General features: G+C 42.7%; 1 protein-coding gene across 3 annotated transcripts in view; it reads left to right on the forward strand.

Moving 5' to 3' along the window:
- zzef1 (zinc finger, ZZ-type with EF hand domain 1) overlaps window positions 1-16471 on the forward strand; it is a 260425-nt gene that overhangs the window by 169215 nt on the left and 74739 nt on the right. For 2 of the 3 annotated variants that reach the window (XM_043718816.2, XM_043718818.2), the window contains exons 38-43: window positions 677-778; window positions 5039-5618; window positions 6037-6209; window positions 7102-7379; window positions 7846-8020; window positions 9465-9597. In XM_043718816.2, the coding sequence (XP_043574751.2) occupies window positions 677-778; window positions 5039-5618; window positions 6037-6209; window positions 7102-7379; window positions 7846-8020; window positions 9465-9597 (1441 nt within the window). The remainder of the gene's footprint in view (window positions 1-676; window positions 779-5038; window positions 5619-6036; window positions 6210-7101; window positions 7380-7845; window positions 8021-9464; window positions 9598-16471) is intronic. The other variant, XM_043718817.2, reaches the window with a different exon arrangement.

Consider the following 16471-nt stretch of genomic DNA (forward strand, 5'->3'; position numbering starts at 1 on the left):
GGTGCTACACACTTGCAAGTTTTTCTTACAGTTACAATACTTGAGCTACAGCATCATCATACAGACTAGACCAATCAATTCGGCAATAGTGGCCTGAAAATGAATTTTGTGACAATATTGGAACAATACGTTGTGCAACCAACCCAGAATGAAGCTATTTTAAATCTAATGTTGGCAATAACAGGTTTAATTAATAATGTCAGGAGCCACTGAGATTATCATAGGATTGATATCTCTAACACTAGCCTTAAAGTGGGTAGCTATGAAGAGAGCTGGCCCAACTTCATTGGATAAATAAATTTAAAGCATGCCAGTGAATAAAGTAATGTATTTTTAAAGAACAATTCAAAATGTTCATCAGAAGTACATTCTATCAAAAAACTCAGAGTTCAGGGCAATTAGAGATAAGCAGCAAAGGCTTTGGCAGCTCTGTCCACATTTTATAAAATAATAAAGACATTTCTTCTGTTTCTTAATCCTTATGCCCCAGGTCAGTGCATTTTTGTTCATCAGCATAAATTTCACAAAAAACATCCTGCTTGCTTACTTGAAGATATAAATTTGTTTACACCCAGTGCATTAAGATTTAGGAATGATCTGAAGCTATCTTTTGGATGATGCTTTTTCTAATCAAGTAGGAAGTAACCATTGCTTGTTATCTTTTGCAACTCTTTAGGAATCCACTCCTGCTGATGTCCAGAAAGCAATTTTGTCTGATACTCGTTCGGGAAATGGGGAGGAAGCTGTTCAGTCCAGTCAGAAGAAAATCCCAAAGAAGGTAAACTCACCTGGGAAATAGTTGGGCAGAATTTATGCCTGGAGATCTTCAAGGGCACGGTGGCTCAGTGGCTAGCACTGCTGCCTCACATCACCAGGGACCCAGGTTTGATTCCAGCCTCGGGCGACTGTCTGCGTGGTTTTTGCACATTCTCCCCGTGTCTGCATGGGGTTTCTCTGGGTGCTCTGGTTTCCTCCCATAATCCAAAGATGTGCAGGTCTGGTGAATTGACCATGTGGACTTGTTGGACCAATGGCCTGTTTCCCCACTCTAGGGATTCTATGATGATTCTATGAAATCTGATATATTTTGAGCTATATGAGTGATGTACAGTGGTATCTGGATACCTGAAGTGTTCAATAATTTTTGAATTCAAATTGCACTGTTGATTCTGCAACATATGTCACAAGCCAGTCTAATTCATTAGCTTCAGTAAGGGAAAAAGTGTAAAATGAAATTAAATAATTAAATTGTAATCTGTGTTGCATTATTGAAAAGCTGAATGTTGATGAATATCAATGCTTTATCTGGATCCTCTGGAAATGTTTGTTTAGAAGTTGGGTATTGTTTCTGGGATCTCTGCTTTGGAGCTACTCAATTACTTTGGTCTAAGTTGATCATGAAGTCAGTACGAATACAAATGAAAATTTGAGACTGTTTAAGTCAGGACATTCATCAGAAAGGTACTGAAGGCAAATTGGGATATTGGAAAATTTTAATCAGCTGCATGTTAAATTCCTAAAAATATTTTGAAATTCATTGTAAATTATTTCTTCAAAAAGGTATCTTAGAATATGAAACACAAATATTGGTTATTGAAGTTAATGTATTAACTGTACATGATGCATCAAGTGTGATCTAATTAAGGTACATTCAGCCTAATTTCTTTTCCTTAACATTGAATCTTTGTCTTCCAACTGATGGTTATAGCAGTTCATAGAGTCATAGAGCAATGAGACAGACCCTTTGGTCCAACCAGTCCTTGTCAAACATAATTCCAAACTAAACTAGTCCTATCTGCCTGCTCCTGGCCCATATTCATGTACTTATCCATATGTCTTTTAAATGTTGTAATTGTACGCACGTCCACCCGTTATTCGGAAAGTTCATGCCACATGCGAATCAGGCTCCATGTAAAAATTTGCCTGTCATTTCTTTTAAAAAAAAATCTCTCCTCTCACATTTAAAAGTATGTCTCCTAGTCTTGAAATCCCCCATCCTCAGGAAAAGAAAACTACTATTAATGCTATTTATACCCCTGATTATTTTAATAACTTTTATAAGGTTGCCTCTCAACCTCCTACACTCTAGTGAAAAAGGTCCCAGCCTTTCTTTATAACTCAAACCTTCTGTATACAGCAATATAGAATCCCTACAGTGGGGAAACAGGCGGTTAGACCTAACAGGTCCACACTGACCTGCCAAAGAGTAACCCACCGAGAGCCACTCCCCTACTACTTTACATTTCCCCTGAATAATGCATCTAACCTACACATTCCTGAGCACTACGGGCAACTTAGCGTGGCCACTTCACCTAACCTGCACATCTTTGGATTGTTGGAGGAAACCAGAGCACCCAGAGGAAACACACACTGACATGGGGAGAATGTGCAAACTCCACTCAGACAACTGCCCCAGGCTGGAATCGAACTCGGGTCCCTGGTGCTGTGAGGCTGCAGTGCTAGCCACTGAGCCACCGTGCTGTTCAAACATCTAGCTTAATAATATCCTTGCTATAACTGGGCAACCAAAACTGGACACAGTACTCCAGAAGAAGCTTCATCAATGTCCTGTACAACCTCAATATGACATCCCAACTCCTATATTCAAAGATCTGACCAATGAAGGCAAGTGTGCTAAACGCCTATTTTAACTTTTGACAATGCACTTCAGGTGCACAGTTCTCTGAAAGTTGGATCACAGGTAGACAGGGCAGTGAAGAACGCTTTGGCACACTTGTCGTCCTCAGTCAGGGCATTGAGTATAGAGGTTAGGAAGTTATGTTGCAGTTATACAGGACGTTGGTGAGATCACATGGAGTATTGTGTTCAGTTTTGGTCACTTTGCTATAGGAAGAATGTTCATTAAACTGGAAAGAGTGCAGAAGAAATTTACAAGGATGTTGCCAGGACTCCAATGCTGGAGTTCTGGGGAGAGGTTGGACAATCCAGGACCTTTTTCTTTAGAGTTTAGGAGACTGAGGGGGACCTTATAGAGGTGTATAAGATCATGAGAGGCATGGATAGGGTGAATGCACTCTGTCTTTTCCCCAGGGTTGGAGAATCGAGGACTAGAGGGCATCAGTTTAAGGTTAGAGGGGAAACCTGAGGGGCAACTTTTTTTACACAGAAGGTGGTATGCGTATGGAATGAGCTGCCAGCGGAAATGGTTTAGGTATCCACGTTAACAACATTTAAAAGGCATTTGGACAAATACATGGATAGGAAAGGATTAGAAGGATATGGGCCAAGTGCAGGGAAATGGGGTGAGTGTGGGTGGACAGTTTGGTCAGCAAAGGGCCTGTCTCCGTGCTGTAGCTCTCTGGCATGCTATTATTTATGTTCATAACTTATTCCTTCAAATTAATTGCAGCTATCCTTCATTTAGTACTTCTATTGTGTTCCTAAAAATTGTTGTACTAAACAAAAGCTTGCTAAATGAATGTCACTTCTCTCAAAGAAACTGTGTTACAAAAGTGGGTTACTTTCCTGATCTTTAATTTTTGCACTAAAAATCTATTGTAGTCTCGAACCTAAATGACCCAATTGATGCTCCGCCTAATTCTTAATAACTTGCTAATTTTTGATTCATGCATTCCGGCTGGTTACTTCCTAGTCCTAAACCCTCACTGTGAGTGACACCTTGTGAGACAGATGGCTACAAGGAGAAACAAATGCAAGGGAGTGACAGAGAAGAGGGCTCAACTCAGTCAATGGCTCCTTTAGAACATTTTTTATTATGTTTATGAATCAACTCAGTAATTATTGGGAGGATAAAGGAATTCAGTCCATTTGAGGGGATTGGACGACTAGAATTTTAGGACTGATTTTGATGCAAAGCTAGTTTCAACACATCAGAATTTCTAAAGTTTTGCTAAAGCTGTTTTAGGCTATGTAATTTCCAGCTGATTAAGATAAAATTAAAAATCTCTATCAATGAAAAATGAAGTTTTTAATGTGACACCTGATTTCACTCCAGCCAGTCCTCCTTGCAGTGCACTTCCACCATATTTCACTCAAAAGAACAATGTTTCTCTCTACACCCCTCAGTTGTGATTTGTTCATCACCAGTTTTATTTGCCTCACTGTTGGCAGCAGTGTCTTCAGCTGCCTCAGTATAAACCCTAGGCTTCTCTTGCGAAATCCTTCTGTTTCACTTAGAGTCATAGAGATGTACAGCATGGAAACAGACCCTTCGGTCCAATCCGTCCATGCCGACCAGATATCCCAACCCAATCTAGTCCCACCTGCCAGCACCTGGCCCATATCCCTCCAAACCCTTCCTATTCATATACCCATCCAAATGCCTCTTAAATATTGCAATTGTATCAGCCTCCACCACTTCCTCTGGCAGCTCATTCCATACACGTACCACCCTCTGTGAAAAAGTTGCCCCTTAGGTCTCTTTTATATCTTTCCCCTCTCACCCTAAACCTATGCCATCTTGTTCTGGACTCCCCGACCCCAGGGAAAAGACTTTGTCTATTTATCCTATCCATGTCCCTCATAATTTTGTAAACCTATAAGGTCTCCCCTCAACCTCCGACACTCCAGGGAAAGCAGCCCCAGCCTGTTCAGCCTCTCCCTGTAGCTCAGATCCTCCAACCCTGGTTACATCTTTGCAAATCTTTTCTGAACCCTTTCAAGATTCACAACATCTTTCCGATAGAAAGGAGACCAGAATTGCACGCAATATTCCAACAGTGGCCTAACCAATATCCTGTACAGCTGCAACATGACCTCCCAAATCCTGTACTCAATACTCTGACCAATAAAGGAAAGCATACCAAACATCATCATCACTATCCTATCTATCTGCGACTCCACTTTCAAGGAGCTATGAACCTGCACTCCAAGGTCTCTTAAGGCACATTTTTTAAAACCTATTTGTTTGAACATTTTAGATACATTCCTTTACATGGCTTGGTGTTATGTCTTGGAGGAATAATCCTATGCAATTTCTTGCCATGATGTTAATGATTCTGTATAAATGGAAGGTGGTGTGATTTTAAGTCACAGATCCCTGTTTGTTTTTCTCCAGTTAAAATCAAGTGAAAGTGATGCCACTTTGGCAAGTATTGACAGCATTGAGTGGGAGAGCGTACAGGTGCTTCAGGTATCTGGATCCCGAGGAGATACTTTGAACTTTGAGAGCAGTAAGGACAATATGATCTCTGACTCTGATTCATCACATCGCATGTCTTTATCCACGACTGGTTCCTCAGCAGTTTTATCACCCAGTCAGTTAAGTTTCATGGTAACAGATATTGCCTCTGAAGATGAAGTTAAACATAGCGGTTCTGTAGTTGATGCTGCTTCTATACAACAGTCTTCCTCTGACCTTTCCACGAAACCACCCAAGACTGAACAGCGACTCAGTGCCTCCCAGTCTGAGCACAGTTCATTGTTGTCCGTGATGTCCACTGCATCCAGAGAAATACAGCATTCTTTTGTGCCCAGTGTTGCATCCGACACGTTCGCAAAGCCATCTCCTACCAGTGCTGCAGAGTCGGTGGCCACTGAATCGGTGCTGCTGTCTTCTGTGTCAGGAACACAGCCGCCTGACTCCAGTGCAGCTGAGCAGCAAATGTCTACATCAGCCATGGAGGTGGTTAAAGCAGGTAAGTCGATATAATCTTCTTCACCAAGGCATTATGAAGAATTAGATCCAGTTTACTCAGCAACTTAGCAAGAAAGAGCTTGTGAAGTGAGATTAAAAGTAATATTTTGTTTTGGGTAACAAATAAACGCTTTATTGACCCCTGTGTTACTGAAAGCCAGTTTAATTTATTACAAGCCTTACCAAGAATATATCTTAACACAGGTCCGTTTTTGCAAATATTACTGTTCCTTCTGCGATAGTGTTAAAGATTAAAGAGTTAAGATGAGATGAGTTTTCTATGGTCTGATGAAATGGTGGAATAGGCTGAGGGGCCAGAATTGGTGTAAGCAGGAGTGCAGAATGAGTGTAGTCTTGACTGTGCAGAGACCAAATGAATTTTCTTGCATTGCTTTAGGGGCTGTTTTTTGATTTTCCAGGATCAGAGCCCGCTGTGGAAGCAGCTGCAGTTCGCATATGTGGATCGAAAACCTCTTTCAAGACACACACTGCCGTCAGAGAGCCGGTGCACAGCCAAGACCAGGTCTTTGCTGAATGTTCACAGGAGAGAATTCTCGGACTGCTGGCTGCAATGTTGCCTCCTGTGAAAACTGTAAGAGCCACTGGTTGTTTTATTGGGAAGCATTTTCGTATATTTAAAAAGCGAATAAACAGGCTTCAAATGTATGATAGAAGCTGCTTTATTTTTGGCTGCTTATGATAATTAGCTTACATTTAACAGATTGGGTGTTCAAATGTTTCCCTGAGGTTTTATTTCAAGTTGGTTGTTTTGAGATTTATTTTCTGAACTTGAATGTGAATGACATGAAACTTTTTGGAATGTTTGGAATTTTCCAGGTTTGTGAGGAACAAGGAGAAATCTATTCAGCTCCTTCTCAGAAAGATCACATTTGTTCCATCGCAACATCAAAATGTTTCTCTAAATTCTAGTGAGCTTTTCATCTGTATTCCATTTGGAAGTTACTTCTGTGTGTGGTTCAGTCTTTTGAAAAGAGGCTTCCTAAAAATGATCCTCAATTTTCCCTTTCAGCTGATTATATCTGGTCCCCATGTCATTTTCTCCAGATTATTTAATAGGATGTGCTTGTAGCTGGCAAAGTTAGCACTTGCTGTCCATGTGCCTGGAGATGCTGTTGGTGAGTTGTTGCTTTAAACCACTGTGGTCCATGTGGTGCACACCTGTCCACAGTGCTGTTAGGGAGGGAATTTCAGGTTTTTTGACCCAGTGATAATGCCAAAGCTTAACTTGGTTGTTTAGACTTCCCTTTTCATTTCTTTTAACAGCTTGTGTGCCTCTTTCGGGTAACAGTCAAATCACCTTGCCAGGCTAAGAAAGAAAAACCCAAGTTTTGCAAGCCTTTCCAAAGAACTCAGTCCATTGACATTTCAAAATGTACAGCTGTGTTCACAATAGCTGTTTTGATATTACCACTGGGCATTCTGAACCAATGCACAGATTTTTGATACTATCTTCAATCCCACAGGATTCATCCATGTGCCTACCAAACCTGAGGCAAGTACTGAAACTGCTGTTTCGGGTGGCAATGCAGAACCCTGGGCAACTGATTGAGACCTATCACTTGACGCTGGGGCTACTTGGACAATTACTGTTGAGAATCTCCCCAGCAGAGGCTGATGCAGCAGTCAAGGACGTCCTGTTTGCATCTTGGGCGTTACTTAGTACAGCAGAAGGCAAGCTGAAGCACCCTGGTTGGATGACTACGCAGGTTTTGTTTAGTCTCGGAGCAGTGTGCTTGGACTGGTAATGTTTACTCGTTTGTTTATTTTTGTATGAGGGAGCGCTTAAAGCTTTAAAATAATTTCTAGCACAGTTTGGTACAGTAATAAATTGTGGTCTTTTTATTTCACCACCTTCCTATTTGAGTCCTTCCCAGTGTCAGAGCCAATATATAATCACTCCAACGCTTTGACTAAAACAGATAATCTGGTAATTTTTCTCATTCATGGGATTGTGCCATGTGGAAATTTCCTACTGTTTTTTCAACACTTCAGTAGATCTTAGACTTCAGAAATTTCATTGTCTGAAGCACTTCTGAGGTTGTGAAAGGCATTATATGAATGCATTTTTATTGGTGTAGATTTCAAGATTATAACAGTGATTGTTAAATTCTGGGACCTTGTCTAGAAAGCTGAACTTTACAAAATGCCTTGTTTGTATTTCTTGAATGAAGAAGTGCCCCATCACTATGCCTTTCACTTGATTGAAGCAGGATTAGCCTGGACTGGGCATCTTCAGTGGCAGATATCCTCAGGGACCTGAACTTTAGCCCGCAATGGCAGGAGGTGATTGCGGCCTGCACACAGCGGTGCATTGAGGAGTTGCCGTTCCATCTGAAACGCACCAACATCTTCACCCTGCTGGTTCTGGTCGGATTCCCAGAGGTAAAACAACCATTTCAGTGTGTGAGCTGAAATGGAATCTGTAGTGTTGCCATGTTAAAATGAAATGAATGACATTGGAGTAACTGAAAGGAGTACAAGAGTGAGTGAACAACATTTGAAGAGAACAGGTAACCCAGACTCTTGGTCAGATCCTCCTTAGCAATAGTGTAGACCGAAATAAATATTACTTCAAGTAGTTTCAGGATATTTGGTCAATCTATATCTTGATGGCCATAATAAGTATTACTTGACACTGACTAGTTTATAATGAAGACGGCTGAATTATCTAATGTGGAATTATCATAAATGGTTTGAAACTTTAAGATTCGAATTTTCAGTTCATGCAACATTGCTATCATTAAGCCTTCATATATTCAAATCCTCTGTTCAAAGCTTTTCAACTTGTTACTTCCTGGTATTTTGTATTCAATAATTATAAATAGTTTGGCTGTGAAGTATTAGAATCATAGAATCCCAACAGTGTGGAAGCAGGCCATTCGGCCCATTGAGACCACACCGACTATCCGAAGAGTACCTCACTCAGATTCCCCTTACCCTATCCCTGTAAGCCTACACTTCCCATGGCCAATCCACCTAACCTGCACATCCATGGACACAATAGACAATTTGTGCTGAAAATGTGTTGCTGGAACAGCGCAGCAGGTCAGGCAGCATCCAGGGAACAGGAGAATCGACGTTTCGGGCATAAGCCCTTCTTCAGGAATGCCCGAAACGTCGATTCTCCTGTTCCCTGGATGCTGCCTGACCTGTGCTGTTCCAGCAACACATTTTCAGCTCTGATCTCCAGCATCTGCAGACCTCACTTTCTCCACAATAGACAATTTACCAAATGCCAATCCATCTAACCTGCACACCTTCGAATTGTGGAAGGAAACCAGAAGAAACCCCCACAGACACAGAGAATGTGCAAGCTCCACACAGGTGGTCTTCTGAGGCTGGAATCGAACCGGCTGCTGGTGCTGGGAGGTAGCAGTTCTAACCACTGAACCAGCGTGCTGCTGGTGTTCGATCAATCTTGTGCTGTAAATTGAAAGTTTCATCCATAAACTGATTAACAGCTTGCTGGTTACCCCTGCCTCTGACTTTAACCTGCTCGTCAGTTTTGTTTAATCAGAGCTGTTCAAACGGAATTATAACGTCAGTCAGTTACTTGGATACATGGCATCCCATCTGTTTTTAAATATGTGGTCACGTTCTGGTTCAGGAATGTTTTGGTGAATATGGCAGCTGGTATTTTGGGCTGAGTATATGTCATGAGGTGAAGACCCTTCCAGTGAAACTGGTGTCTTGCTGCAGCAGGTTTGCTCAGTTGTCTATTGAGCAGTTCTGCCAGTGAAACACAATTCATTGCTTATTAAAGGGATCAAAATTATTTGTGATTTGTTGTTGATTCTAAAATAACCAAACTCCTGTTCTGACGCAGGTACTCTGCAGAGGCACTCATACTGTTTACATAGACAATGCTAATGAGTCACATGATGTCATTGTGCTGAAGCATTTTACAGAGAAGATTCAAGCCGTGGTAATTGACACCAAGACTCGAAAACGTAAAACAGGTAACTGAGCTCCCCATGGGTGACAATTACCCTTGAGATCCAGCTCAAGTACAATAAGAGCAGTTGGTTGATCTTGCATTTCTGAAAGGAGAGTAAGGCAAAGTCCAACCAATGTTTAATGCACCTCCTAGGAGTCAGTTACAGAATAGTGGTGCTGGAAGAGCACAGCTTTTGCCCGAAACGTCGATTTTGCTGCTCCTTGGATGCTGCCTGAACTGCTGTGCTCTTCCAGCACCACTAATCCAGAATCTGGTTTCCAGCATCTGCAGTCATTGTTTTTACCTCAGTTACAGAATAGCCTTTTTATTGAGACCTGTGGGCTAATTCACATTTTGTCCCTTGTTCAGCATGTAGGGATCGTGAATATGCAAAAGGTATAAGAAGAGCTGTGTAATGGCAGTCATTAAACTTAACGGCTTAATTTGACAAGTAGACCGACTCTCCGAAGAGCAACCCGCCCAGACCCATTTCCCTCTGATTAATGCACCTAACACTATGGGCAATTTAGCATGGCCAATTCACCTAACCCGCACATCTTTGGACTGTGGGAGGAAACCGGAGCACCCAGAGGAAACCCACGCAGACAGTTGCCCGAGGCTGGAATCGAAGCTGGGTCCTCTGGTGCTGTGAGGCAGCAGTGCTAACCACTGAGTCAGTGTCGCCCAGAGACTGCCATCTTACTTTCAAATCCGTGGTTCCTAAATTATATTGGGGAAAGGACTTCCAGAGAACATTTTGAATCCCTGTAGAATTCAGTCCACTGTAGACAGCTCACCACAAAAGCTATTTTTTTGCTTTCAAAAAAAAGCAGCCCTCCTGAGAGACAAAGAGAAAACATGGGTAAAAGAAATTACACTGTTCTTTAAAATTATAGTTTTGAGGTTGGATCATGATGTAAGGAAAATCATCTATTTGCCAAAATATGGCTAGAATATCCTGAGTTTTAAAACTGACCACAGTGAAGGCATATAAGCAAAACTAAGCTCAACACAAGGGCAATAGAACTGGATGCAGGAATTGCATTTGAAATTGTCAATGCTGTGATTGTTACACAGGAGATTTCAACATTACCAACTTGTATTTATATCATTGAATCCTATATCACAGAAGGAAGACACCAGGTCCATTTGCAGCTGCAGTGACACTCAAAGGATATAGAACATTCCAGCAAGAGTAGGCTATTCAGCCCTTCAAACCTGTTCTATCATTTAGTCAGGTCATGGCTGATCTGATTTTGGTCTCGCTGCACATTCCTGTCGGTATCTCATGGCAGGGCTGTTTATCAGTCTTGTGAAACAATCCAGTTCGATTTCCTCCCTTGCTCCTTCTGAATCATCTTCTCCAACCTTTTGTTCAATTCCATTTTGAATTCATATCTGCCACAAATCCAACTGCTTGTCATATCAAAGAGTTGTTTCCATAACTACAGGAGCGATAACAAAGATGCACAGGTTTGCGGTGCTTGGAAAAAGAAATTTTGCTCGTGTTACTTTTTTTTTTAGCTTTCTTTACCTAAATCCTTTGTTAGTTTAAACACCTTCAGCAAATCTCTTAGTCTTCCCTGTTGTAAGCATTTTTAGACTATCCATAATTATGGGACTGCGGTGCCTTAGTCTGGGAATCCTTAGGTAAGCACGAGGCACTGTATCTGGGGTGGCTGCTTGAGGGTAAATTCACATTTGACATGGGAATCTTTTAAAGGCCAATTAATTAGAGTTGAGGACCACCATGTTCCTGTGAAAAGGAAGGATAAGGATAGCAAGGTTCAGGAACCTTGAATAATGAGAAATTGTGAGCTTAGTCAAAAAGAAAAAGGAGGCAAAAAGAAAACTGAAGACCGAGCAGAATGTAGAGAACTATGAAGAAAGTTGAAGTGTAGGACCTCAAAGGTGGTTATCTCAAGACCACAACTAGTGCCATGAGCTAGTCAGAGCAGAAATAGCAGGATATATAGGATGAACGTGTGCCTGAAAAGATAGTGGGTTTCAGACTTGTGGGGCATTGGGACCGGTTTTGGGGGAGGTGGGATCTGTGTAAACTGGATGAGTTTCACCTGGGCAGGACTGGGACTGATGTCTTTGGGGGGGGGATACTTGGTAAAATAGGAAGGTTTAAACGAGTGTGGCAGAGAGATGGGAACCAGAGGAGTAGGGTAGTAGAAACAGAAATTGAGGGAGAGGTAGAAACCAAGGTAAACGTGACTAAGACCAACAACAGGCAGGGAAACACTGCTGAAAAGAGCACGGGAGGTGGTCTCTGAAATACAGGTGTTTCAATGCGAGAAGTATAATCGGCAAGGCAGAAGAACTTAGAGCCTGGATTAATACTTGGAACTATGAGATTATTGTGATTCTAGAGACTTGGCTGAAAGAGGGACAGGGCTGGCAGCTGAATGTCCCAGGGTTTAGATATTTCAGGTGTGATAGGTCTGGGGGTGGGGGGGGTAAAAGGGGCTGGGGGAGTTGCACTACTGGTAAAGGAGTATCTCACAGCTGTACTGAGGGAGGACATATCGGAGGACTCGTGTACTGAGGCAATATGAGTAGAACTCAGCATAAGACAAGGTGAAATTACAAAGCCAGGGATATACGACAGGCCTCCCAATGATCAGCAGGAGATAGAGGAGAGGATAGATATCAGATTTTGGAAAGATGTAAAAACAGCAGGGTTGTTGTGCTGGGTGATTTTTAACTTCCCCTATATTGACTGGGACTCATTTTGTGCTAGGCACTTGGATGGGGCAGAATTTGTAAGGACCATTCAGGAGGGTTTCCTGATACAATATATCAGCAGTCCAACCCAGGAAGTGGTTATACTGGACCTGGTTTTGGGAAGTGAGCCCGACCAGCTGAGTGAAGTTTCAGTGGGGGAGCATTTTGGGAGTAGTGACCATAATACTGTGGGTTTAAAGGTACTTGTGGATAGAGATAACAGCACCCCTCAGGTGAAGGTCTTAAATTGGGGGAAGGCAAATTACAACAATATTAGACGGGAACTGGATCATTTTGATTGGAGGCAGGTGAACTTGCAGCGTGGGTTGGTACCTGGGACTTCAATGTTGTGGCTATTACGGAGACATGGGTAGAACAGGGACAGGATTGGTTGTTGCAGGTCCCAGGGTTTAAATGTTTTAGTAGGCTCAGAGGTGGGGGTAAAAGAGGGGGAGGTGTGGCATTGCTTGTCAAAGATAGTATTACAGCTGTGGAAAGGATGATGGATGAAGACTCACCATCTGAGGTAGTTTGGGCTGAGGTTAGGAATAGGAAAGGTGAGGTCACCCTGTTAGGAGTTTTTTTACAGGCCTCCTAATAGTCCTAGAAACGTAGAAGAAAGGATTGCGAGGATGATTCAAGAGAAGAGTGCAAGTAATAGGGTGGTTGTTATGGGGGACTTTAACTTTCCTGATATTGATTGGGGAAGCTATAGCTCAAGTTCGTTAGATGGGTCAGTGTTTGTCCAATGTGTGCAGGAGGGTTTCCTGACACAATATGTAGATAGGCCAACAAGAGGTGAGGCCATACTGGATTTAGTTCTGGGTAACGAACCAGGCCAGGTGCTAGAATTAGAGGTAGGTGAGCACTTTGGGGACAGTGACCACAATTCGGTGACTTTTACTCTAGTGATGGAGAGGGATAAGTGTGCACTACAGGGCAAGAGTTATAGCTGGGGGCAGGGAAATTATGATGCGGTGAGGCATGACTTAGGATGTGTGGCTTGGAAAAGTAAGCTTCAAGGCAAGGGCGTAATTGATATGTGGAGCTTGTTCAAGGAGCAACTATTGAGTGTCCTTGATAATTATGTACCTGTCAGGCAGGGAGGAAAGGGTCGTGTGAGGGAGCCTTGATTTAATAAGGAATTGGAATCCCTTGTTAAATGGAAGAGGGCGGCCTATGTAAAGATGAGGCGTGAAGGTTCAATTGGGGCTATTGAGAGTTATAAGGAAGGACCTGAAGAGAGAGCTAAGAGCAGCAAGAAGGGGACATGAAAGGTCCTTAGTTGGTAGGATTAGGGAAAACCCAAAGGCTTTCTATAGGTATGTCAGGAATAAAAGAATGACTAGGGTAGGAATAGGTCCAGTCAAGGATAGTAGTGGGAAGTTGCGTGTGGAGGCTGAAGAGATTGGGGAGACACTGAATGAATACTTTTCGTCAGTATTCAGTCAGGAACAGGACATTGTTGTCAATGTGAGTACTGAGTCACAATTAAGTAGAATGGATGGCTTTGAGGTATGTAGAGAAGAGGTGTTGGAAATTCTGGAAAGGGTGAAAATAGATAAGTCCTCTGGGCCTGATGGCATTTATCCTAGGATTCTCTGGGAAGCAAGGGAGGAGATTGCAGAGCCATTGGCCTTGATTTTTATGTCCTCGTTGTCTACAGGAGTAGTGCCAGAAGATTGGAGGCTAGCAAATGTGGTTCCCTTGTTCAAGAAGGGGAGTAGGGATAACCCTAGTAACTATAGGCTGGTGAGTCTCACTTCTGTTGTGGGCAAAGTCTTAGAGAGAATTGTAAGGGATAGGATTTATGAACATCTGGATAGGAATAATGTGATCAAGGATAGTCAACATGGTTTTGTGAAGGGCAGGTCGTGCCTCACAAACCTTATTGAATTCTTTGAGAAGGTGACTAAGGAGGTGGACGAGGGGAAAGCGGTAGATGTGGTGTATATGGATTTTAGTAAGGCGTTTGATAAGGTTCCCCATGGTAGACTACTTCAAAAAATACGGAGGTATGGCATTGAAGGTGAGTTGGAGGTTTGGATTAGGAGTTGGCTGGCCGGAAGAAGACAGAGGGTAGTAGTTGATGGCAAAGGTTCATCTTGGAGTGCCATCACTAGCGCTGTTCCGCAAGGATCTGTTTTGGGACCATTGCTGTTTGTCATTTTTATAAATGACCTGGAGGAGGGGTTAGAAGGTTGGGTGAGCAAGTTTGCAGATGATACGAAAGTCGGAGGAGTTGTTGACAGTTAGGAAGCACGTGGCATGTTACAGCGGGATATAGATAAGCTGCAGAACTGGGCAGAAAGGTGGCAAATGGAGTTCAATGTAGCTAAGTGTGAGGTGATTCACTTTGGTAAGAGTAACAAAAAGATGGGGTACTGGGCTAATGGTCGGATACTTGGTAGTGTGGATGAGCAGAGGGATCTTGGTGTCCACGTACACAGATCTTTGAAAGTTGCCACCCAGGTAAATAGTGCGGTGAAGAAGGCATATGGCGTACTGGCTTTTATTGGTAGAGGAATTGAGTTCCGGAGTACTGAGGTCATGTTGCAGTTGTATAAGACTCTGATGCGGCCGCATCTGGAGTATTGTGTGCAGTTTTGGTCGCCATACTGTAGGAAGGATGTGGAGGCACTGGAACGGGTGCAGAGGCGGTTTACCAGGATGTTGCCTGGTATGGTAGAAAGATCGTATGAGGAAAGGCTGAGGCACTTGGGGTTGTTTTCATTGGAGAAAAGAAGGTTTAGGGGTGACTTGATAGAGGTGTACAAGATGATTAGGGGTTTAGATAGGGTCGACAGTGAGAATCTTTTTCCACGTATGGAGTCAGCTATTACAAGGGGGCATAGCTTTAAATTAAGGGGGGGTAGGTATAGGACAGATGTTAGGGGTAGGTTCTTTACTCAGCGAGTCGTGAGTTCGTGGAATGCCCTGCCAGTAGCAGTGGTGGACTCTCCCTCTTTATGGGCATTTAAGCGGGCATTGGATAGGCATATGGAGGATAGTGGGCTAGTGTAGGTTAGGTGGGCTTGGATCGGTGCAACATCGATGGCCGAAGGGCCTGTACTGCGCTGTATTCTTCTATGTTCTATGTTCTATTGATATGCAGAGGGATCAGGGTGTGCAGGCCCACAGATTACTGAAGGTGGCAGCACAGATAAGGGAGTAAAAGAGGCCTATGGCATGCTTGCCTTCATTGGAAAGGGTATTGTGTGTAAGAATAGGCAGGTTACACGGCAGTTTTATAGAACTTTAATTAGGCCCCACGTGAAATATTGTGTACAGTTGTTGTCACCACACTACCAGAAGGATGTGGATACCTTGGAGAGACTACAGTAAAGGTTTACCAGGATGTTGCCTGATATGGGGGATCTTAACCATGAAGAAAGTTTGAATAGACTGGGTTTGTTTTCACTGGAACGCAGGAAGTTAAAGGATGACGTGATAGAGATTTATAAGATTGTGAATGGCATGGGATAGAGTAGAAAGCATGAGGCCTTATCCCAGGGTGGAGGCATCAATTACTAGGGGACACAAATTCAAGGGAATTTTAAAAGAGATGTGCGAGGCGAGTTTTTCACAAAGAGTGGTGAGTGCCTGGAATGCGCTGCCAGAGGATGTGGTGGAAGCAGACACAATCGCAGCGTTCAAGAAGTATCTGGACAAATGCATGAATAGGAAGGGAATAGAGGGATATGGATCCTGTAAGTGAAGACAGTTTAAGTATGGAATGGCAACATGTGTTGGTGCAGGCTTGGAGAGCTGAAGGGCCTGTTCCTATGCTGTATTGTTACTTATTCCTTGTTCTCTTGAACAAGGAAGAGCTCTTGAAGAATATAAGAAGACAGGAAACAATTTAAATAAGGAGTTAGGAGGGCTAAAAGGGGCCATGAAATATTCTTGGCAGACAAGATTAAGGAAAATCCCAAGGCATTTTGTACATACCTAAGGAGCAAGAGGGTAACTCTCGAACAAAGGAGGAAATTTATGTATAGAGCCAAAGTGGGTGAGATTGTTAATGAATACTTTTGAATCGGTTCACAAAGTAGGAGGACATGGTAGGTGGTAAGTCCACAGAGGGGTATGTCAATATCCTAGGGCATGTTGATATTTAAAAAAGCAAGTAGTGCTGTTGGTTGTTTTGAAACGCATTGAGG

The sequence above is a fragment of the Chiloscyllium plagiosum genome, unplaced genomic scaffold, assembly GCF_037043375.1.
Source record: "Chiloscyllium plagiosum isolate Xiang-an unplaced genomic scaffold, Cpla_swu_hap1 HiC_scaffold_31, whole genome shotgun sequence".
Lineage (NCBI taxonomy): Eukaryota > Metazoa > Chordata > Chondrichthyes > Orectolobiformes > Hemiscylliidae > Chiloscyllium > Chiloscyllium plagiosum.